General features: G+C 40.6%; 1 protein-coding gene and 4 non-coding genes across 6 annotated transcripts; all 5 read left to right on the forward strand.

Moving 5' to 3' along the window:
* The first annotated feature begins 136 nt into the window (after positions 1–136).
* WDR43 (WD repeat domain 43) lies at positions 137–24,087 on the forward strand. Of its 2 annotated transcripts, XM_009493310.2 has the most exons (19): positions 817–926; positions 4,788–4,856; positions 5,036–5,170; positions 6,814–6,935; positions 9,801–9,921; positions 11,760–11,899; positions 12,411–12,513; positions 13,621–13,685; positions 14,055–14,226; positions 14,730–14,816; positions 16,666–16,797; positions 17,256–17,393; positions 18,239–18,325; positions 19,716–19,747; positions 20,566–20,629; positions 21,535–21,648; positions 22,097–22,166; positions 22,797–22,852; positions 22,949–24,087. In XM_009493310.2, the coding sequence occupies exons 2-19, from the start codon at positions 4,797–4,799 to the stop codon at positions 23,066–23,068; spliced, it is 1,818 nt and encodes a 605-aa protein (XP_009491585.1). In that variant the 5' UTR covers positions 817–926; positions 4,788–4,796; the 3' UTR covers positions 23,069–24,087. The 2 variants fall into 2 exon arrangements, with proteins under 2 accessions (XP_075563141.1, XP_009491585.1); XM_075707026.1 differs by lacking the exons at positions 817–926; positions 4,788–4,856 and adding an exon at positions 137–367.
* LOC142593373 (small nucleolar RNA SNORD53/SNORD92) lies at positions 7,363–7,439 on the forward strand. The gene has a single exon (XR_012830982.1). It is a non-coding gene; the product is annotated as a small nucleolar RNA SNORD53/SNORD92 (small nucleolar RNA).
* On the forward strand, positions 10,062–10,145 carry LOC142593374 (small nucleolar RNA SNORD53/SNORD92). The gene has a single exon (XR_012830983.1). It is a non-coding gene; the product is annotated as a small nucleolar RNA SNORD53/SNORD92 (small nucleolar RNA).
* Positions 12,021–12,104, forward strand: LOC142593375 (small nucleolar RNA SNORD53/SNORD92). Its single transcript, XR_012830984.1, has one exon. It is a non-coding gene; the product is annotated as a small nucleolar RNA SNORD53/SNORD92 (small nucleolar RNA).
* Positions 15,614–15,692, forward strand: LOC142593372 (small nucleolar RNA SNORD53/SNORD92). Its single transcript, XR_012830981.1, has one exon. It is a non-coding gene; the product is annotated as a small nucleolar RNA SNORD53/SNORD92 (small nucleolar RNA).
* Positions 24,088–24,683: the final 596 nt, after the last annotated feature.

A 24,683-nucleotide genomic window follows, 5' to 3' on the forward strand; every position in this document is an offset into this window, starting at 1 on the left:
TCCTGTAGGCGCCGCGCGCTGCGCCGCGCACCCCGATGACGCCCGGCCGGGCGTCATCGGGGTGCGCGGCGCAGGCGCGGCGGGCGAGCACGCGGCCGGTGCATGCGCCGGCGCAGAGGGCCGGGCAAGGAGCGTCATGGCGGCGGCAGCGTGTGGCGGGGAGGCGGCGGCGGCGGCCCGGGCCCTTTGCGCTTTCTCCCCCCGCGACCGTCGTTTCTTCGCCATCTCCGGTTCGGATGGGCGCCTGCGGGTGTGGGAGACGGCGAACAGCCGCTTGCAGCAGGAGTACGTGCCCTCCGCCCACCTCAGCGCTGCCTGTACTTGCCTGGCCTGGGCCCCGCCGGGGGGACGCCCGCCCCCCAGCAAGGTACGGGCGGTGCAGTGAGGGAAGGGAGCGGGGGGGACACGACCCACACGCCGGGGAAAAAGGAAGGGGTGGGATGGTGGACGAGTGGCCTCCCCGAGCAGCCTCGACGCGTGGCCGCGGCCCGCTCGGCTTCACCCCGCCTTCCCGGCGCCATGTGGCGGGGGGTCGGCGTGGCCGGGCAGGCCGGGGAGCGGAGATGCGGCGTCCCGGTGCGGGGAACGGGGAAAGGGCCCCGTGGGGACAACCGGAGCTCCGCAGGGTTCAGTCGCTGCTCCCCCCCGGCCCCGCCGCGGTGCTTGGGGCATGTCCACGCCTGACATCCCCTGGGGTGAGGGTGCGTGGGGGAATCCGCTCCCCTCAGAGGAGCATCGCAGGATTGCTCATCACAAGGCGCATTTCACGTGTTGGGGGGGGGGGGGGGGGGGGGAAGCAGCAGTAGAGACTTTTTTTTATTTTGTTTTTTAAACGAAAAAAAGGGGCTATCAACAGAAGCACTGACTGTAAAATCATTTGTCTTTCGTATAACCTGCATGGAAGACGCCTTCCTTGAAGGAGCAAGGTATGTTACTTCGTGGCACATCTCACCTTAATCGAAAAGGTGATGCTACAGAGTAGGTTGGCTGCTGTGTGTCCACTTAGCTTATGTACAGTTCACATTCCAGTAAAGGCAGTATCTCTCCGCACTTACCCACCCTTGGAAGTGTTTCTGTGCAAGTTGCTATGCTGTCCGTGACATGTCTTCCCGAGCTCAGGAATCCTGTGAGAAGGTATTCAGTAACTTTATTCAGAGCACACATCAGAGGTCTTGGATGTTCTTCACCTTGAATTTTTTTAATTTAATTTTATCTCAGGTGAGCACTTGACCTGAAAGTATCTGCAGTATATACAGTAAGATACCTTTTCATCCTCTCTATGTTGAAGTAATCCTGTTTTCTTCAGCTAGAACATTCCCTTTCCTGAGAAAAAATGTAGCCCTTGGATAAACTATGTGAAATCACCCTCTTTATCATAAGAAGTAGGGAGGGCTTTTTAAAATGCGTTTTGGTATAGCAACAATTTAGTTTATTTGAAATATGGTAAGAGGTATTTCAGAATGCTTAATGCACAGATTATCGATCCAAAGGAAGATGGTATTGTCTCATTTTTCTCAGTTGAGCAGCTTAGTTCCTGAACTTTGAAAACTCCCAGAACATTTGAAGAGTGAGGCAGAAAGGGTTAGTTTTAGATTGGCCTTAACCTGTTCATTTGTCATGTAACTTTGAAGAAAAAAAGGATACATGTATTAATTGCAGGGTTGTGTAGGTTATTCTTGACTCTTAAATAAAATGAAACTGGCATGTGAAAATGGGGTTAATCTATTCTGTGTGAAATAAAACTTAGTGCACTGCTGTGGTGCTGTAAGTCAAGCACAGGTGGTTTCTGAGTGGCTTTTAAAAACTAACCCTTTTCTAGAGACCCATCCCTAAAACCCACAGATACTCCATTTTAACCTGGTTTAGGGTTGTATGGAAGACGGACTTAATCAGACAGCATTTGGCTACCTGTCAGTGCTTTCTAATTATTCCAGTAGTTTGAATGCTGCCCGCTGCTTGAAAGTTGGTATGTTTTCAAGTGGAGCTGGAAAATACACCGTTTCTTGGAATAATTATGCTATAAACTTTTATAATTCATTGGTTTGTCCTTAGACTGAACTGAAGAACTAAAGCTGCCAAATGCATTTTATTGAATGTGTTTTTTCTGACATTATTTAGCATCTTTTTTTTTTATTATTATTTTTTTTTAGTCACAGAGAATTGATATCTCTCAAGGCAGTACTAGTATCTGGTGTTCAGGAGTAAACCTGTGCCAGTAGATATCTATAAATGGTGTTGGGCCAAGTTACACCTAAACTAGGTATGTTTTGGACTGCTGCCATGTTAATGAAGGCCATGTGTTCTAGGGGAATATTAGAAACTAAGTTTTGAACTGCAGGCCCTGGAACTGCTGGTGCAGTGGTGGCTTATTGGGATGTTCCTTGCAAACATGCTTTCATAGTGTCAATGCTTCCTGCTTGTGGTGGTCACCATCTCCTGCTCCATGAAGTGGTGCCTTGTGCAAGAGTGTGTGGACCACCAACTTTCAAAATACCTTCTTCCACTTTCTTCCTAATAAGCTGCAACTGCTCTGTCATCTTCAACACTCAAGACTCTTTAGGCTTCCCCCCATTTTGGCGTTTTAAGTGCTTTACTTCACATGTGAGCAGCAGAGATCGAATTTCTGTTTTTAAAATAAAAAGTCTCAGTGGCTGACCTACTCAAGTAAGAACATTATGGAAAAATATGTGCACAGTCCCTTTACAAATAGCTTCTTTTAACCATCTCTACTAATTAAAACACCGTGCTTTTTCAGGCAAATTTGAAGGATTTCTAAATAAGCTTGAGTTTCCATAAATCTGAAAAAAAAATCAAAAGGAAACTGATACTTGGTATAGTTCAGCTCTCCTATCCTATCCATGAAAATAGGGTGCTCTTATATTTAAGATCCTGATCCACAAGTGAATCCCACATGGATCTCTGCTGCAGTTGGCAGTCCATCTGTGTACTAATCTAATGCAGGGTAGAGAAGTTTGATTTTTTTTTTTTTAAACTTTTTTTTTTTAGTTCTCAGAGTGTTTTTTCAAATCATTTCCAACATTAATAGGTGTCTGAATTTTCCATTGGCATTTCTTTCATGCAAAAATTTCTGACAAAATGCCCCACTAATAATGCTGATAAAAGGTGGTCAGTAAAGAAATACATGTGAAAAAATAATTGGAAAAACCTTCACTGCCTCTAGTTTTCTTCTTGACACTGGAAATAACTGTGGGCCTCAGTGGGAATTTTGTTGTACCTTTGGGTTGTTCCAAGGGAAATTGGCCATAACAAACTGAAATGGGGGGGTCAACAAATTTTAGTCAAAAGATTTATGCAAGGGAAGAGAATAAAATCTGTTCTTAATTGTGATTTTGCTTTGCAGTGGGGGTGTGTGGGGTACTTAGTAAAACTATATAGAGAGATCAAAAAGAACCAGAGAACGCATACACTGTACTTGCATCTCCACCGGGTATGTGGCCTTTGTCAGACAGCAGTTTCAAGATGGCTTAGTTGGCATTGCTGCCAAAAATTTTACTAGTTGAGTCTTTTCTCAGATATTGTCTTAAAACCTGGTTGATTTACTTGGTTATACTTTGTGACTGTGATGGTTTCTCAGCACCTATGTTTTAGTAATATTTTATAAACACACTTCTTTCCCAGGAAAGATGAAGCCTAAACAAATGCTTGGAAAATACCCAATGTAATCTTTTTCTCAAGAGACCACTTCTGATATAAAAGTATCTGTATAGCATTTTGGTATTTACTGGTCTAAACCAAAACACTTTTCCTTGCAGAAAGTGTTGTCTCTGTTAAATACAGAGGAAAAAAAAAAGTCCAGCTTCAAAGAACCAAAGTATTTATCCTGCACTGTTAAATTTTTAAATCTTAGTTGTGGTGAAAACTCCCAAATACTGATGGTCATGATATCACTGGGCCTGAGTAAAAATTATTTACATTTGCTGTGTGATGTCTGTTGTATGATGGATTAACTACACCACATGGAGCTTGCACAGAGCCCATTGCTCACATTTTATCAGAGTCTCCTTTGGATTCTTCTGGCTGCTCATCAGTGCAAATATATCTGTTGTGTAGAGGAAGCATTAGCTTGTGTATAATTTTTTTTTTTTTTGTAAATTGGAGAGAATGCTTTGCTGTGATGTAACAAACGTAAGGAGACTTACCAAAGTCCAATTTAAAAACTGATCAGTAGCATTAGGGACTATCTTTTTCTTCTGAAGTCCTTGAACAGTTTTTCTTTTCTTTTTTCTTTTGTGTGTGTGTGTGATTAGTTATGTGGGATTAACCCAGTGAGAATAAATGTGGTGGCTTCTTCTACCGCCTTTATTTTAGTTTCACATGCTCAAGAGCCAGTTTTATTCCTTCTCCCCTACCCAGTGATGCGCTGGGTTCACCGGTGTTTTGTTATGAGAGATGAAGTGAAATCCCTCCTTGAAGTGGTTGGTAGCACTTGCAGAGCAAGAGGGTGAAGTCTTAAGAATTGCCTGGTCATAGGAGGACCTCTGGTACTGACACGAGGACTTGGGCAGAGCACTTAGCTTTGAGTCCTGGTGGCTTCCCTCTGCCAAGTGGGGTAGCACTTTCTAAGAGGCATTATGAATACTTAATAGTTGCAAGACTTTTCTGAATAGCTTTTGAGAAAAAATAAACTGATCATTCTTGATCAAGCATTTCCATTTTGTGGATGAAGTATTCTGATTGTGTTAATCTTTGCCTCTGGGACATGGACTCTGTGAAAAACTTAAAAGTGGTTTTTTTTTTTTAAAACCCCTCATGGATGTGGTCACTAGGCTAGCAAAATGGCCTCCACCAAATGTTTCCAAGTGACTCACAGCAACTTCATTACCTTGTACATGGAGGTAAGATGAGTCTCTGGGTTGCTGTGCACTTCAGTGTCTTTGTTTTGTGTCTTAGCAGAGTTTGAGCTGGCTGACTGGGTCTCAGACTCACAGAATTTTTTTTTTCCCCATCTGCTTTAACACTGAGAGTAGCTGGTCAGACTAATTAATTTCACATTTTCTCTTTTTCGCTTTTCCAGGATGGCCCGCAGAGGAAAAAACGGAAGTCTGAAGTTGCAGAAGTGGACAAGCAGTTAGATATCCTGGCTATTGGTACAGCAGTTGGTAGTATTTTGTTGTACAGCACAGTAAAAGGAGAATTACAAAGCAAGCTAGTAAGTAATACACTCTTCATCACATGCTACCAAATACTGGTGGTTTCAGTCAGTTTACGCTGTTCTTTCTGCTGCTCAAAAATGGGATAAACTAACCTAATTATTCAGATCTTTTTTTTTTGTCTTAATAGCTGCATGTATGAATAGAAGTGCAGTAATTCAGGTGCCTTGGAATCTTCAAGTGGTGTATTTTCTATTGGTGGCAGTATGTACACGTTGAGAAATCTTGGTTTCGAAGTTAATGCAGTATCTTAACATCATGTGTGGATTTGTTATTTTGCTTTAAAAATAACAGTAATGATGAAATGCCTAACTGGAGAGTTAAGTCCTCCATGGGAGTGTTGCACCTTCAGTTCCTGCACAGTATTGTGGGAGAGGAGGGCAGGATTGAAGTACTCATCGACCCGTTGGGAAGGTGTCGTGTTGATGGACTCTTCTGTACAGATGTAAATTTACCTCCCTTGTGGAAGCTTTTGAGCCCTCTCAGCACCTGATCTTTCTCAAATGAGATACGCTGATTTTCAGAGTTTGCCCTTCTCATTGATAACTTCCCTGTTACTCCAAAGTACCTTGGTTTTAGTCTTCGGTTACATAACAAGCAAAATAAATCTGTATGAATGACTCTGTGTAACACTTTGAGATACCTGGGCGTACTTTCACTTCTAAACTCAGTTGCATTTAGGCGATCATGAATACATGATACATGAATTAAGAGCAAGCAATGACTTCTTAAAGTCGTGATACATGCAAGTGACACTAGCTGACAAATATCAGATCTGTTTTATGGGGAAGCTGTATTTATGCCTGAAAACTATGAACAAAATAAAAGAGTTTGAGGTTAAAATTTACAGTTTCAGTTGGTTTGAAAACTGGCTGCTCCTCTATAGGAGCAGCATAGCAGATGTTATTTGGCGAGTACTTTTTTTTTTTTACAGAAAGGTTGAATTAAAATATTATTCCTGTTAGAAGAAGAGCCACCACTTTTAGCTGTCCTCACTGAACAGAATGTCTTGCTGTGATGTATTCTGTCTTGCTCAAAGCTGATTTGCAGTGATACTTTTGGGACTAGTCTGAACTGGCTGGTGCCGATTCGAAAAGTGAAAATTCTATAAACTTCAGGAAATACTTTCATAAATGATTAAAGTGTATATTTGAGCTGCAGAGATTTTGGTTGTTAAGAGAAGTGAATGATAACCCTTTGTAGGGTCTTCTGATGTGATGATAGCTCACTCTTGAGTGCTGCGTACAAAGGGAAGTATGCTCATCTGTGAACGTACATAAGCAAGGAGGCACTTGGATGACTATCAGCAAGGCCTTTCCTTTGAGGAAATTTCATACTGTTAGACAGCCTTGTTTGGCTGGATGTATAAAAATAGTGGGCAGGACAATTTTTTTGTTAACTCTGAAGTGCTAGAACAAGAATTAATTCAAATACTCATGTATGTATCAAAATATGAAATATCTTTAACTTACATAACTGTATATGTATATTGGTCTTTAAAACCATACCCTCTCATCCAGTTGCCAATGATTTGAATGTTGTTCTCCAAAGAGCAGCTTGTTCACATTGTTGGTGTGGGGAAGATGCAATAGTCAAGACTTTTTTGTTTGTTTATGAGTTGACCCTTTTATACCTTTTGTAGGATGGTGGTCACGACAGTAGAGTAAACTGTGTGAGATGGCATCAGGACAACTGCTGCTTGTATAGCTGTTCAGAAGACAAACACATTGTGGAATGGAACACACAGACCTGCAAAGTAAAGTGGTAAGTGATGCCGGTTTTCGGTCAAATTTGTTCACGCTTGTGTTTGTGTATTTTCCTCCTTCACAGGTTTTAGTGAGGGCCTGTTGGAAATGCTGCACTCTGCTATCCAGACTTCATGCCCACTGTTCAAAATTGACTGTTGGCTATTATTTTTTTGAGGTTGGAAGAGGTTTTATTAAGGGATGAAAGAGTAATTCTCATGGTTGGGTTTCTTCCTCTGTGCATTGGAAAGACTAGATGAAATGAGTAGCTGCGCTGAGAGGGAGTTGGGTCCCTCCATGCTAACTTTTAGTGGGACATGGGCTTCCACTGTGATGCTGAAAAATCTAAATTCTAGGAAATGTCGTTGGAAATATGGGGGAGCAGATACTGGAACACCTCATCCCAGTTAAACTGGTTACATGCACCCGGCTTTGCTCAAAGGGCCTTGCTCTGATGATACCCACTTGGTTTCGCTCACTACTGATGTGCGGTGGGGACAGTTCCACTTGGCTGTCTGAGCAGGCTGCTACTGTTTAAAGTACTGTTGAGCAAAATGGAGCTTAGTGCAGAGTAACATGATGTCTGGTGTAGGCATTTAGCTTCTTTTGTAATAAAGTCAAACTGGTTTTAAACTTAAAAGAAGAAACCAAGATTTCTATTAAAGATCCTGGTTATCTTATTTCAGTAAAAGCCTAGTGAGTGATGGCACCTCGACCCTTCTCTATGCTGTTCTTTCTTTTTCATAACATTTCCCACTGTTGTGTTATTCTTACTGCAGCTCTACTGGTTTTGTTAAAGATGGTGTGGGCACTGCAGACAGCCCGTTGTCAGTAGCCTCTTTGATTTCCCTAGAAAGGAGATGCATCCTTAGGTTGTATTAAATTGAGACCCTGATGTAAAGTAGCAGAAGATGGCTGTAAAATCTCCCTCTAGCCCTCTCTTTTTAGGATTGAACACACCTAGTTCCCTCACCTTTTCCTCTTACATTACGTGCTCTAGTCCCTGAGCTGCCTTCGTGGCCCTCCACTGGATTTACTCTACTATGTCAGTGACTTTCTTGTACTGTCCCAAAGTGGACGTAGTGCTCAGATGCGGTTTCAAAAGTATTGCACAGGGGAGAGGAATCACTTTCCTTGACCTTCTGGCCACACTCTAGCTGATCGTTGCCACAAGGACTCACTGATACTCTTGTTCAACTTGACTATGAGGACTGCAAGCTCCTTTTCTGCAAAGCTGCTTTCTAGCCATTTGTCCCCAGCCTGTACTGGGATTTTTCCATCCCACATGCAGGAGTTCACATTTTCTTTTGACCTTTGAGATTCTGACAGCGTGTTTCTCAAGCCTGCTGAGATGCCCCTGAGTAGCAGCCCTGCCCTCCAGCATATCAACTGCTCTACCTAATTTGGTATTGAATGTGAACCTACGTGTGCGTTCTGTCCTGTTTTGAGGTCATTAATGAAGACCTGGGCAATTACTGAGGATGTTAAACAGTATTAAGATATCCCTAGGGAGTGACAGCAGTAACTGGCCACCAGCTGGACTTCATACCAGTGATCACAACTGTTTGAGCTCAGTGATTCAGCCAGTTTTTATCCCTCCTTAGAGGCCATTCGTTCAGTCTATATATTTCCAATTTTTCTGTAAGGATACTATGTGAGACATTGTCAAAAGCATTGCTAAAGTCAAGTTAAGTGGCATGCATGGCTCTACTCTCATCCACCAGGGCAGTTGTCTCATTAAGGCAATCAGGTGGGTTATGTGTGCTTTGCCATTTGTAGATCTATGCTGGCTGTTCCCAGTCACTTTTTTGACCTTTGTGTGTCTGGAAATGGCTTCCAGGTGGATCTGTTGTATAACCTTCCATGTTGTTTCCTGGATTCTCCTTCTTGTGGATATGTTTTGTCTCCTTTTTTCTTTCCAAGTCATCAGAAATTTCTCCTGAGCTACGTGGCCACTCGATAGTGTGGTCTTGCAGTGACTGCTGTCTGTAAGGTGTAATCCTGTCTGTAAGGTGTAATCCTGTCTGTAAGGTGTAATCCTGTCTGTAAGGTGTAATGTTGTTTGTCAAGTTTGTAGGCAGTAAAACTTTCAGCTCCTATGAAATCTAATCAAAAGTGGTACAGCGAATGAGCTCTGTTTCGGAAGACATGAGAGGTGCTGATTTGGCATGTGAAAGTTACTTGGAAGTATTTCCAGAGCAGCTGTTTACAATCAGAATGTGATGTGTTGCAGGGTACTTCCTATCTGTAAAGGGTTTGTGTTAATGCTTTCCTTGCAATTTTGTCCTGCAAGAATCTTGTAGGACTCAGACTCCTTCAAAGCAGATGCAAGCTTTTCACGACAGCATCTTTTTTTTTTTTTTTTTTTTTTTTTAAATAGTGCTTTGAACCAGAGACCTTTAAGGTGAAGTTTTTTATTGTCAGTGTCATTGACAGGGCCAGGAACTGAATGGGCCTTGAAACTCTGAATTTCAGTGTTGAGAAGGCCTTTCTGAATGAGTTGGTGTAAGCTTATTGGATTATGGTGCAAAGAGAAGTCTTGGTATGGCTCTTCTTACTCTATTTTGCATAGTAGAGAACTTTGAGAGAGGAATTCAGAACAGAATAGGCAAATACTAAGAAAAGGTCAACGGTTGTTCAGTATTAAATAGCTTTACCTTTTTGAGTTGCTGTATTTTTGTGTAAACTAATTTGAAGGAGAGAAGCAGAAACAGAGTAGCTTTGACCTCATCTTTGACTACTTAAATTATTTTTTTAAAAATAATTTGTGCCTTAAAATTTCCAGCATGGTTGATGTGGATTTTGAGATTATGCTAATTAATATTGTTTTCTCTATTTTTTCATCTTTCTCCCTTTGTACAAAAACCCTCCATCCAAATTCTAGCAAGTGGAAAGGCGACAATAGCAGTGTCACCTCTCTATGCATTAGTCCAGATGGGAAAATGCTGCTGTCAGCCGGTAGAACTATAAAACTGTGGGACCTGGAGACCAAAGAAGTCTACAAAGTAAGTAACTTTGTTAAACTAGATGCAAAAAAATATCCTTGATTGGTGACATTATGTATCTAGTAATGTCCTGATAGGACATCTGAAAATTTCATGGGGTGTGAGGAGACAATTGGCAGTTTTGGGATTGCTGGAAGCTGTTGCTGTGATGATACCCTCAACTGTGGTTTCAACTTGCTGAGAGTTGAATGAGGACATTAAATTCCTTGGCTGTGTCTGAGCATGCTACCAGCACCCTTTTTCAAGCCTGTAGCAGAAAAATGGGTGCTGTTCTTTTTCACTGGGTCCCTTTCTGATACCTTTCTAGCAGGTTCACTTGGTTCACCACAGTATTAGTTACTGCTGGCATGGATTTGTGCATGAGCTCCCTGACTTTTAACATGGTCCCTCCTTAAAGCCTTCAGGTTTATTTGCTAAACTTTATGTAACTGGTGGCATTACCAGTTTTGCTGTTAGAATCATAGAATTGTTTAGGTTGGAAAAGACCTTTAAGATCATCTAGTCCAACCATTAACCTAACACTACCAAGTCCGCCACTAAACCAATTAAGGGTAAAGTAGCAATTTCATGTTTCCTGTCTTGGTGGCTGGATTATTTATAATGAAAGTAAAAACTAGGAATCATTAAGGTTAGAAAGGACCTCTAAGATCATCAGTCCAATCATCAACCCAACACCACCATGACCACTAAACCATGTCACAAAGTGCCATGTCTACCTGTTTTTTGAACAATTCCAGGGATGGTGACTCCACCACCTCTCTGGGCAGCCTGTTCCAATTCTTGACCCCCCTTTCCATGAAGAAATTTTTCCTAATATCCAATCTAAATCTCCCCTGGTGCAGCTTAAGGCCATTTCCTCTTGTCCTATCGCTAGCTACTTGGGAGAAGAGACCAACACCCACCTCACTACAACCTCCTTTCAGGTAGTTGTAGAGAGCGATAAGGTCTCCCCTCAGCCTCCTCTTCTCCAGGCTAAACAACCCCAGTTCCCTCAGCCGCTCCTCATAAGGCCTGTGCTCCAGACCCTTCACCAGCTTCGTTGCCCTTCTCTGAACACGTTCCACCACCTCAATGTCTTTCTTGTATTGAGGGGCCCAAAAGGAGCAAGACATTCGTTGTTGTCTGAGCAGGGCTCAGACATGAGCAAATTACCATGTTTTTAGCTCTCCTGTAAATGCAGTCACATCCTCTTGCCTGCTAGCAGATAGGACGCAGCTAGTCTCTGAATTTCCTGGTACTTGCTGTCAGGTAAGTGTGTACACGTGTGCTGTTACTGTGGACTTGCTGGCACATGGCAACTACCATGTATGTCTGCATCCTATGATGACCAAAACCACTATTTATGAAAGTAGATTGAAGAACTTACTTTTTTGCTTTTTTGTGGGGATGGAGTGTCGTTGAACAGCCTTAGTGTGTCAGCAGACCTGTGTGTTCATCTTACAGTTGAGAATGAAACTATGAATCTAGTTTCATTGTAAAAGTTGAAGTGTAAAATTACGTGGGGAAAAAAAACCCTAAAAATGTGCTTTCTGACAGTAAGAGTAATACAGATGGATGTGGTTTCTTTTGCATGGACTTAGTCCCAGTGAATTTGCCTTTGATTCCCCATTTAACTTTTAAAATTCTGATAAATATCTGGAGGGTCAGAAAAAGTTTCTTTGAAATACTGAAATGCAAGGAAGCTGATCACTGGTAAAAAGCATCACTGAAATGTCCTTGTTGACTTAGTAACACTTGAATCTTTCCTCAAGTTCTTTGTTAACTAATGTTTTAATTTTTGCAATATGACTTCTTATGGCAATCATTGAAAGATTGTTTTTTTTTTTTTTTTCTTTTAGCATTTCACAGGCCATGCTACATCAGTGTCATCATTAATGTTTACCACAGTGAAACCTATGAATGAAAATAAGCCCTTTGATGGAATTACAGGGCTTTATTTCTTGTCTGGAGCTATACATGACCGATTACTGAGTGTATGGTATGTAAGCTTTTTGGAATTTGTAGCTTTGGTTATGATCGGTATTGAGAGTAGACTCAACAAGTATGTTCTGAACTCTGTGATTAAACAGAAGGTTAAGCAGAAGGGGCACTCTGGAGAAATGCAATGATGATCTCTTAAATGGTGTTTTCAACTCACTGATTGTTGAATGAAGACGTCAATTTCCTTGGCTGTGTCTGAGCATGCTTCCAGTTGCTCTTTGAATCGCTAATGTACGCCAAGAACATACTGTGTAATAGACTTTCTTGTTCTTTGTACTTACTGCAAGGTTTATGCTAAGTTTTTTTGCTAAATTGGGAGTTGGGAGTTACTTTGTACTTGGAATTTAGAACACTTTCTAAGCTGAAAGCTGAAATTAGAGCATGAGTATTTTTGCGTGGGGTAGATACTACCACAGTTGCTGATGGTTTATAGGTTTTATAATGTTTTTCAGGTGCAGAGGGTGCTGTTTGTGCTATGGTAAATAGCGTGTACTGTTTGTGTCTTCCAGGCAGATCAGATCAGATAGGAAAGAAAAGAATGCTGTGATGTCTTTCACAGTAACAGATGAACCAACTTTTATTGACCTGACTGTATCAGAAGTTAAAGAAGAGGTAGGACCAATAGTTTGTAACCAAATGTGTTCAACAATTTTCCATTGTCATATCAGTTTCCTTTTAAGAGTGTAAAGAAAGAAGCTTGGTTTATATTTGGCTTCTGCTGTGCAGAGATGAGACCTGAATGCCAGTTCATGGGTGTAAGGATATTTATTGCAGGTGCATTTATAAAGCTGTTAGTTTGAAATACTCATTTTTAAAGATGCTAAGTGCAAATTCAGTGTTTTCTTCAGAGATTTTGCTTGTGATGGCAGAAATGTCAGTTGTTTCCTATTTAGAACAAATTAGTAATCAAAATGGTTGTTAGAACTTGGCATCAAAGAAAACAAAATAATATTTCTAAAAATGCCATTTGGGTATGGTCGTGTTTTTTCTGATCTCAAGTGACTGTGGCAGTGTAATTGCATTTTGAATTAACTAGCCTTTAATGAGTTAAAGTAGCAGTGTGTGTTCCCTAAGTCTCTCAATTTCAGCAAGTACAAGTCTTTCTAAGTAGTTGTCTTATGAAAAATGTCTGCATGTGAAACATGTTCACAAACTGTTTCAGTAATGATTTAAAACAATTTTCCCCTGCTGCCTTTAGATTCCTTTCTAAAAACAGTATTTCATGCTACGTTTTCTAATGGTTCCAGTTGTGCCCTCTTGCTGCATCTTATCCATCTCTTAACAGAGATAAGAGTATTTCTGTAATGTACATCTGTCATTTAATTGCTCAGAACACTCGTCTCAGTTTCTTTCCTCTAAGTGTATTTACAACGTCAGCACCTTTGTAGACCTGTGCCTCTAGACATGTTGGGTACCATATTTTTGGGACATTGCTGATCATATATGTCTGCTACTGTCCAAATTGTTCAAATTTGGATATATCAGTAGTGGTACAGTTGAGTACAGTTATGAGTTATCTTTTCGTCTCCCAATAGTTGTACTAAGTGTTCCTGAGGTGTTAGTGTCTTTGATCTTCGTTACGGGTTTAGTTATATCTTTAATGTGTTTAGTTACTGAAAAAAGTCAAATCATAACCATGCAACTGTTTCTTAATGTCCTGTACTTATGGGAGGTTTGTCCTTTGAGCTAATTAACATCTTTTACTGTGCCTTCTTTCAGCCTGTGAAGTTAGCAGTTGTGTGCAGAGACGGGCAGTTGCATTTATTTGAACATATCTTAAATGGGTAAGTTAGTATTCATCTTGAGGGTGTCTTTGGGAAAGGTCTGGGATTACTGTAAGGCAAAGTTCAGTCTTGCCATGCTGCTGCCTTTAAGCTCTTGTATCTGTTCACAAACCAGGTTCCAGCTGGTTCTTTGTCGTGGGTTACCGGACACATTTTTGGAGAACTTGCTTGCTGGGGGCTTTGCTGCACTTTGGTATTAAGTGTTACCTTAGCCAAGATTTTTCTGTCTGTACCTCATCTTAGCCATCTGTAAAAGGCGTAAACTGGCTGAGTTTGCTGAGGACTTGCTAATGAAAGGTGTTTAGATGTGGAAGATACTGAAGTGTTTAAGCTAAACCTTTTGGAACTTTTTCATGCCTTTTTTTTCAGTTACTGCAAAAAACCCTTAACATCAAACTGTACTATTCAGATAGCAACGCCTGGAAATGATGGGGACTCCACACCAAAACCAGTCCCTATTCTAGCAGCTGCGTTTTGCACAGACAAACAGTCTCTGATGCTTGTATATGGAAACACCTTACAGCCCATCATAGAGAAAGTGGTATGTAAAAGTTACTGGAGACGTTTTGGATTTTGTAATATGGGTTGCATACTGCTCTCAGCTGGAGGGATTTTTTTTTTTTTTTTTTTTTTTGGTAAAGTTTTTTGAAATTGTGTAACAAGACAAAGCTTTTTTCTTTCCCCCTTTTTTGGGAGCTATGACTGTTGTCCCTGAGCTGTTTTGAAAGGCAATTTGTATTCTTCCATTCTTCCAATTAAAATACAACTTGACATTATTGCTGGCTGTTTCTTGCCATTTCAGCTGTTACTGAGTTAAGCTATTGAAACTGTTCTTAATACTGTTTCAGTTTACATGTGTGAGCTTCTCTGGAGACCATAGAGATTTGGTAACAAAAGGCAGATGTGCAAAGCAGCTGCTGTTCTAGAGTGAAAAAAGTTCATTGTACTCTATACCTCTGGAATTCGTTCTCATCTTTCATCAGCGTAATGAATCACAGGGATGAATCTCAAATATATTAACTGGTTTTGTTCCTGTCCTTCTAGTCTTTGAACACCACTGAATCCCATGTATGTTTGATAAGGGACATCCAGAAAATGTTGTCACTTAAAACAGATGTTGCTGTAACAAAGGTGAGCTTTGCGTGACGTGATTTTGTTGCTCCTCCTGTTTTACTTTGGAAATGGTAGAATTCACTGCTCTCTTTTAAAATGAGGTGGGATTTCTGGATGGACCTGCTCAGAGCTGCAGTGGTAGCTACAGATATCCATAGCACTCAGGCAGGTGTGGGTAAAGGGCTCTTCGTGACTGCTGTTTGTCCTAGTGTGCTCTTGCACACAGTTATCCTCCTGTAGCTCGTAGCAAGTCCTGTTCTCATCAGGTCTGCTTGATAGACAGGACTGGCTGCTGGTTTCTTTTCTGCTTGAGATCAGTCCTTCCCTTAGAGTCTGTCAGTTTGTACAGCCTCTTTGACCCTTATGGCTTGGGGTGAAGTTGGGATGGCTTTGTTTTAGAGTGTAAATAAAAATGTAATGGAGCCTTAAAAGGCATGTCCTTTTGGCTCTTTCTCGAGGTGGCCTTCGCATGTTCCTGCTCACAGGGATATGGCACCTGGGAATGTGAGTTTGACACTTAGATGGCAGCAGTGTCCACTGAGGCCACTTGCCACCATTTTCTCTCATGCAGGATCCCCTGGGGGTTTAGAGACAGGCCGTGAAGTTCTTAATCAGTGTACGTATTCAAGGCCTTGAAGATTTGAAATGCTTGCAGCATCAGTGAAGTGAGCAGACCGTGCTGTTCTTCTAACCCTCAAGCTACCTACCGGATCTAGTGCTCCATCAGCCAGGCGGGGTTTTGTGCTGATTTCTCAGTCCTGGAGCTGGTGGGTAGCAGAGCTGAAATGCAGTGAGAGGTGTAGGAACTCCCTGGCATGCGGTGATGATACCCATCTTGGTTTCGCTTTTTGCTGAATTCCAGTGAAGACGCATTTCTCTTGGCTGTCTGAGCATGCCTTTTTGGGAGAAGGTCAGTGATTAGTGTGGTGAGCAAAGGGGGTAGTATTTTAACACCATTACTGTTCTACAGTAAAATTCTTGAGCCACAAAATCAAATCTTTTGACTTTTACACACAGCATATGGAAGTTGGTTTGCTCACTGTAGTAGATTATATTTGTATCACTTCAGTGGGCACCCAGCAGGGCTCCCACAAGTACAGAAGTTTGGGCAAGTGCTTCAAAAAAAGGCCTGCACAGAAGCGCTGTGGTTAAAGAAGCGTTCTGGAAATAGCAGGTAGCATTCATGATATTCTGGAAGTGGCACACTCCCTTACATCTTCTGTGGGTCAGGGGAGCACTTGGTTATTAAATATATTGCCTTTAAAATTCGATCTCCTTTGTGTTCATTGAGGATGGATATCATAGCTTGTCTGGTATAACGTAAGGTTGCTCTGTTTGTCATCGTGATCATAGTCTGATTCAGACTACTGAGTTCTGCGTCTGAGCAATCCCTAGAAGAAAATTGGTGGGACTGAAGTGAATAGTAACTACCTTTTACTGTTACATTGTGCTGCTGTTTGTGATCGGTTCTTATCTTCCAGTGGAAGCTGAATTAATCTGCATGCCGTTTATGGGCCTGACTATTAGTACACGTGGTATCTATTGCTAGCAAATGTCCAAATACTTGTTGTTGGATACAAACAGTTCGATGAGTGTTATGAAACAAGCTTGTAAGAAAAATGATTCACAGGTGATTCCAAAGAGACCGTTGCTTTAGTTAATTATGAAAACTATCTGACTGTTGCTTGACGTTATTAATTGCTCTTAAAAATGTATGATTTTCCTAATATATATGTCAAGAAAACAGGTTGTGGCAGGCTGGTTTTACCATGTATGAGAGAGTCTTGGAATAAAATCAGTATTTTAAATTGGAAGAAAGCTCAAGATACTAGCAATTCATGCAAATGTGGTCATCTCTGTCTGCTAGGTAAAGACGCCTGTTGTGAACTCGGACGCCAAAGTTCTAGTGCCTGGCATTCCAGGACATAGTACAGCTGCCAAAATTCCATCCTCAGGAAAGGAGAAAAAGAAAAACAAGAGGAAACCAGGAGAGACGGAGGTAAAGTGCTTCCTTTTAAACATAGCAATAATGGAGAAGCTAGAATCATACATCATCGTTACAACTTCTTTAGGTGAACCTGGACTTGCTTTGTTTGGTGTGGAAGCAAAGTTAATGATACAATCTTTTTGTATGAAAGGGACTTCCCTCTGGTCAAAACCTTTCTGTCCTTCAAGCTCTCTGTTTCTTGCCTTGCCTGTAGTTTTGCCATGTTCCTGCAGAGCTTTGTCACACACTTGTGTCCGTCTCTCTGTGCCAAGGTATATTACTGCTTTTCAGTCAAAACTTCATCTCTTCTTTTCTCAGGCTATTCTGTCAGTACATTTAAAAGAATATGCAAAATTCGTGTTATTTTCCAGGAGAATCAGAGGGAATGTTGTAGGTTAGGTACTTTGCTTTCAGCTGATGTTTCTGAGAAACTGCACTGAAACAGCACTGCCCTTGTTTACCCTCTGCAGGAAAGCATTGAAGAGCGCCTAGAGGCATTGGATATTGATGTGAGCAAAATAAAAACTCCAGGTGGCCTTCCACAAACAGATAGCTTCGCAGTACTTTTGGTTCAGGGCTTGGAAAGCAACGATGCAGAAATCTTAAATGTAAGTGTTACAAGATCATTGTATGCTGTTTAATCTATTCACTGAGACTTGTGGGGAGCCTTCCTGAAAGCCGGGGAGGCTGCACAGCCAAGAACCTGTTGTTTCTCCCAGCTGCTTTTTGCTGATTTGCTGCTCAAGGCAGTGGTATTATAAATTATAGTGGTGGTATTACTTTTTTGTTGTTATGTACCTCGCTTTCTAAGTCAGTCCGTGAACTTTGAGGCACTTCTGTTTATGATAAATTTGTTATGTCACAGTTCAGATGTTTTACAAGCAATGTTACTAATGCAGCCATCTTCCTTTAGCTTGAGCTGGAGCATAATCTATGCTTAGTCTCCTGAGTGTACAGTTTCCAAGTAGATAGTGTTTGAAAAATGCATTGATTACAACAGTTTCACTTGAAAAGCTTACTGTTGCACTTGGAATAGGAGGAAATAATAGTTCTGGGGCAGGGAAACAAAATCTTAAGAATTTGATGCTGAATAGAAATTACTTGTCACAGATACTGGTGAAAGGCATTTATTTACATAAGTCAAGCACAGAAAATAGCAAGGGAGATTTTAATATGCCTGTGATGCTTCATTTCTAACATGGGGTGGGTGGGCGGGCTAGAGGCAATGCTAGATTGTTTTAGATGGGTTAATCAAGTGTCTTGTTAATTGTAGCTGACTTAAAAAATGCAACTCCTTTTCATAGTAAATCTTTTACTCGTTATCCTCATCTTATTATACACAGGTAGTGGAGTAGAAGAACAGGTTTAAAGCCAGGAATTTTTGAGTGTGCTCATTGCTTATACACACGTTAAATCTGAGTGATTCTTTGATCATGTTTTTCCATTTTAACAGAGAGTGCTTAACACAAGAAAGGAAAACGTAATAAAGAACACAGTAGCCCGAATGCCTATACATGCTGTCATTCCACTGCTGCATGAGGTAGGAGAGACTGCATTTCTTGTACTGTCATACAAGCCACATTTGGTTTGCATTCAGACTGGGGAAAATCCAGGATATGTCTCTTCATTTTTACCAATGAAATTGGTTTAATAGTTTAACAGGACAGAAATTGTTCTTAATTTCTCTGGCTGAGGCTTAACCAAAGGACAAAGTGCCACTCTCAAAGCTATGAAGGGCATTAGATCATGTAATATTATCTTAAATGATTGTGTGGGGAAAAATAAAAGGAAGAGGTTAAGTTAAAGCTCGTTTAGTCCATGGCGAACGATTACCGTTACATCTTCTTTTAAACTATTAGAATGTGTGATAATTTGAAACATGAAAATAGCAGTGCTAGCCAGAGCAAGTTATATGAGCATAAATATGCTAGATACTCATGTGAGAGAAAGAAAAATAGCATACGTACTTACAGGAGTGAGTTTAGATAGCACTTGGAAATTGAGGGGCAATTTCTTTCCTCTTTTGAAGATAGCTCAGAATATTTGAGAAATATGCTATATTTAAGCTTTGCAACATCACTTAGTAGTAATTTGTAGGGATTTGGCTTCTGAACTGCTTATTCAGTGATATTAAATAAAATCTGTATTTGGACAGAAATATTTTAATGGTTAGCCTTATCTTGACATTACTTTGAACTGAACATCAATTAGTTGCTCTTGTTACGTGAATGATATCCTATAACGTAAGTTAATGGTTAGATTTCTCTTGTATTTTAATATGCTGGCCACAAGTAAGATGTAATTTTTACTTGTACTAATCTTAACTGAATTATGTAGATGGCCTGGTTTTGAATGTTTAGACTTAAAGGTTAAGGGTATGTTGTAACACCTCCTTAGACTTATGTTAATGAGGTGCAGCGTTTCTTCTTTGGGACCTTTGTCAGAGAATCTAAGTGCAAGTGTTTAACTGTATAATCTCAGTAGATGGACAGATCTTCATGTAACTGTCTTCTCCAGAGCTTGAGATTTGTTCTGTGAAATAGCCTTTACCTGATATTGCCTTCACTTGTTTCCCCAACTTGTCCACCTTGTAACAGCTGCTCTACTAAGCAGATACACAGAGACATATAAACAAAGGGATTTCCTTCTACTTATTCCTGCCAGCTTTGTTTCACTGGGTATATTGCCTGTTAAGAGTTCCAGTTTTATTGTAATAATGAAACTCAGCTTCTGCAAATTATCAGCCTGTGTATAGGGTGGTAGAGCCAGCAATGTAATATTCTGGAGCCTGGCAGTGGTTAATCTTAGCAAACTTCAAATGCCTGGAGATCTTTCTGCTCCAATATTAGGGCTGTCACATGGATGTAATGTTGGGTTTTTAAATTCATTATATGTTTGTTACTTATTGCTGACTATTTTTGTCCTTTTAGCTTACGAAGAGATTGCAGGGCAACCCATACAGGTAAGAGACAACTCAACTACAGTTTAATTCACCTGAAACTTTTCTAGTGTGTGCGTTATGGTTCCTCCCTCCACCTATGTGATTGATTTCCATAGTAACTGTAATTAAACTGCAGCATCTTGAGGTAAAAATTCTCATCTGATTGTGGGTGCAAAGAGGAACTTCTGTTAAGGCAGTGCTTTGTCAGGGTGGCTGAAGTGAAATTAAAAGGGGAAAAGGATACCTGAAAATAGCATGTAACCCTGAGAAAGTATCTGAAGTCCCAGAATATCGACACTGTGGACCTGATCAATATGTAAATTAAAATAACTATCAGATGTATAGCTTGTTTGGTTTAATTCTCAAATATATTTAGACATCTCCTGGTATTGTGTTTAATAACAAAACCATCTCTTCCTGCCCCCTCACTCCCCCAATCTTATTATATTGCTATAAGGATAGCTTTGCTGAGACTAGCTGTCCTTAATTGTGAGGGGGGCGTGTGTTTGTTTGAAAAACAAAAATTCCTTCATTGTAGATGGAGAAAGAAGTAGCATGCTTTGGTCTTATATTCATTGAAACCTCCCATAAAAGACATCAGAAACAGACACCTGAATATGTCTAGTTTTAATCCCTCACTTAAATATCTGTTCTTTTCCTAACAAACAACTTACATAGGTATCTCATCTGGATAGCCAAACTGTTACATTTCCATCTGCGTTTATCTTTTTATGTAATGAAAGAGGAGCACTTTCTAGAGATCTTCTCAGCATCTAGAATGTGAAACAGGTGTTTCTCAGCCAGTACCTCTTTGATATCAGTTTTTTTTGTTTTTCCAGTGCCTCGCTAATGGTTCGATGGCTGAAGTCTGTTTTTACTCTACATGCATCCTACCTTTCCACAGTAAGTATCTTGCATTAATGCTAATGCACGTAACTAAAACTAGATTTAAATGCTTAAATATATGTATGTTCTTCCTTCAGGAATCTGTCTCCTGCTCTCCACATATGGCAGTGCCCAAATCAATGTACAGAGGGCTATACTTGTGCCACTTTTGCCGAATTGCTGCCCATTGGTTATAAATTGTTTGTCTCAGTTGTTCATGACATAATTATAGTCATCCCAAAGTCAAACCAAGATAAGTTATGTCATACCTGTGAAAGTCAGAGAACAAAATTACTGTCAAAGAGTAATCTAGCCTGTGTCGCTAAATCTTAACAGAACTGAATTTGCCTTGCTGTTGTAATGCTCATCTTGAGACTGTCTTGGGCATGGCTAGATTTATAGGGTAAAGGTGTGCCAAAGTTGGCAGGGCAGTAAGTAATGTAGTGGCTTCTGGGTTGAAGTCTAGCCTTGCCTTACAAGTGATGGATAAAGCACTCTTGCTCGGTTAAGAAAAAGGCATTTTGGCAGTTAATCCTTTCTCCCATTTATTATAGGATTGCTGTGCGTCAGAACTTGCACACGTTGCTGAGGCCAGATTCATACATTGGTGTATATTCAGTTCCCATTTACACAGCTTTCCAAATAGTGCTTCGACATCTGCTTATGGCAGTGACTGTGGAAAAGAAAAGTAGTATAAGAATTGCCATGTTGTGAAAGTAGATGTGTTTCTAAACATGGATAAATGTTAATTATCAGGCTGCAGGTGGTTTCTGTGAGTCCTCAGCTGTCCCTTCTGTCTAGAATAAGATGAGCAAGGATTGCTTGCCCCAAATGTACAAAGGTAGTTTAAAAAATTTAAAATAAGGCATTTGGGATGTGTTGGTCAACAGCTTTATTTTTCTTCATCCTTCTCCTCTCCCAAGTTGCCAGACCTTATTCCTCAGCTGGGAATGCTATACCAGTTAATGGAGAGCAGAGTAAAAACTTTGCAAAAGCTTTCCCGTCTGCATGGAAGACTCTTCATTCTTGTCACCCAGGTGAGTTCCAACTAAATAACATGGGATGCGTAGAAGTATTGTTTGCAGACTTAACCTCCTGTTGTGATTACATCTGACAGGACCTGTCATTGGGAACTTAATACAGCTGCTGTACACTGATAATGCTCAAATCAGCACACTTAATTGACTATCTAGTCAGTCTGTGCCCACTGGAAGCGTTACACACTTTTTCCTGCCAAATGTGTCGTCTAACCCATAGAGTAAATTTTAAAGGGGAATAAATAGGAGGTACCGGGCCACTTCAGAGCAGATGCCTCTAAAATTTTACTTTGTCCTTTGTACTTGTTTGGCTGTTAAACTACTACTATAAATGAATTAATCTGTGTTAAACTTGGTGTAGACTTAATCTGCATTGTTAGGAGTTTTGTTGACATTCAAGGTTGGAATATATGATTGCATCTAAGGCTAATCTGCAAATTCCATTCAGGTTGCAGCATCGGAAACAGTTCAGGACGTAACTGAGGTTAATCAGACTGCAAAGCTGGTGTATGAGGATGGTAAGTGTTGCATGCTAGGTGTAGCTTGGCTCCTGAATTCATGTGACAGCCGATACTTGATGGCTGTTCATCATGTTTCTGTGCTTACCTATTAGTGTACAATCTGCAAGTAGAGAGTTTTTGTGGGAATTCCATGGCAGGAAAGTCAGTGGTTAATGATGCGGGCATCTTGTAGTTGGTTGTTCGTTCCTTCCCCTCCTTTTATTGCCTTTCATTCCCTCCCATCCCTGCTTCACAAATTAAGGAATAAGTTAATTGGAAGTTCAGTATGCTGCTTAACTTAACTGGCCACCTCTAATTTCTAGTGTTAGCTGCCCTTCTGCTAAGGTAGATACAGTCAAGGCGCTTTTATGTTCAAGTCATCAGGACGTCAAGGTAGCGGGTGTCAGTGTGTGTGTACACTTCCAATTTGGCCTTTTTTTATCTACTGCAACTTCATACTGTATAATCTTAATGCAAGTGACTTGTTCCTAATTCATGTTGACCAACCTAGCTTTCAGGTGGAATTAGTTTTGGAATTTAAATAGCAATTAAAATTGGAGACTCGGCAGTATGTGGGGTTGGGCTTTGTTTGCACAATGGCATTTTAAGGTCTGCTCTCCAGACTGAGGGATTGTTTTCTCTTTGCAGAATCCTCGGAGGAGGAAGGCTCAGATGATGAGATGATTGCAGATAAAGACTCTGATGTAAGTGGATTTGGATCAGATCTTCTCCCATTTGCTTGTAACAGAAGTTGTGTGACTGTCAAAGGTTCAAACATTCCTGTTTATTTTTTTCCCCAGGAAAACTGGGATGAAGATGAAGAAAAAGAGGAGCAATCTGATGAACAAGACATGACCGTTGAAAAGGAAATCAATGGTGATTCTGATTTGGAACCAGAAAATGAGAGTGAAGAAGAATAACAGCATGAAAGAATAATTTCAACAGTTTAAACAAGTGGGCCACCAAACTCTTAATTCTGGATCATGTTGCTGAAAGATGCCATATTTGCATATAGGGAGTGCAGACTCATGCACGGCCTGTGTGCCAGAGGCACATATGGGGCACTGTGCGTTTCTGAATCCAGAATGTTTAATCATGCCAGCCTTCTCTCACCCTGTTTCTCTGCGCTTACTTATAGAAACATTTCTTCCACCTCATGGTCAGATTATGCCTGTCATGTGGACATGCATTTGTATCTCAAGTGAAATAAATCTGCCACCGCTGTTTGTGTGGTAAACTTGGTTCAGCTTTACATTGAATTTGTTTCAAATACTCAAGGATCAAAGACAACCGGTCTATACCTTCTTTCCATGCTTCAGTTAGTAATAGCAAGTGGGCATCCTGCTGCATTTTTAAAAAAAAAAAACAAAAACAAACAAAACAGAAAAAAGAAAAAAAATATTTTTGTAATATTTAAATTCTCTACTGAATTTCTTTTCTTCCCCCCTCCATCCTCCATTGGTTTAGCCATGCCATGGCAATATCTAAATGCCAACCTGACTTAAAAATGGCTTTTTCTTTTTTTAACAAATTTGAACTCAAGACTTTTCTATGTATAAATCAATGACTTTTCTTGTGCTTCAGAAGGACATTAGAACTATCACTGGCTCCTAATTTTATTTTAATGGAGGCTGTATATAAGTTTAATGCTAACCCAGAGGATAGACTGTGTTGAATTGGGTGGAGAGAGGGGAGTAACACAGGGAAATGAGAAGGTGAATGCTTGTGAATACATAGCGCACACCTATACCTTTATTACAGATTTTTAATCTCAGTGGCAGAACAAGGACAGCTATTTGCTCAGCTAATGGAAGCTGAAGTGGTGCAAACACATTTTTAAGAGCGAAACAAAGTAAAGGTTTGAGCCATTCACCACTATAATGTACAATAATATATTTGTCTATAAATGGAGCTGTTGCAACTAAATACCACCCTCTTTGTAAAGTGAATAAATATACATCTCCTTTACCAAATACCTGTCCTGTGGTGTTTATTGAGAGAGACTTCAGGTAGCTAAGGGTGGTGGTTAAGGATGAAATGCTGTTTGTAAAAAGCAGATTTCTAGTGGAGGAGGAAGCCAACCTAAAATGTGACAGTGTTCTGCAAAGCATCTGTTGTTACTTATTTCTTGGCTCCCTGTGTTTCAGTCCTATCCATTGGTTTGTCCACTGCTTGGGGGTTGTGTTGGGGTTGCAGCGTTGTCTGGAGGCATAGGGGATTGTGTCGTTGTCAAAGCTGGAAGAGATGCGTTCTGTCTTTGGAGAGCTGGAGGTAGAAGGACAGCAGTTGGAGGCTTCCAGTCTTTGGAGGGTTTTAACTGACAGTAAATTAGTGTCTTAGTAATTTGTAAAGCTGGGCTTTTACTTCATTTCTGAGATGCTGTGAAAAGAAGTACCAGCACTGTGCACTGTCTGTAGTCACACAAGCCACCAAATTAGGCTGAATTGATGTGTAAGTTTTTAACCAGTGCTGGTGTTACTATATGCAGGCAGGCTTCATATCGGGCAAAAGAGGGATGTGAATGAAGGTCTATTG

This window comes from Pelecanus crispus, chromosome 3, assembly GCF_030463565.1.
Source record: "Pelecanus crispus isolate bPelCri1 chromosome 3, bPelCri1.pri, whole genome shotgun sequence".
In the NCBI taxonomy this organism is placed as follows: domain Eukaryota; kingdom Metazoa; phylum Chordata; class Aves; order Pelecaniformes; family Pelecanidae; genus Pelecanus; species Pelecanus crispus.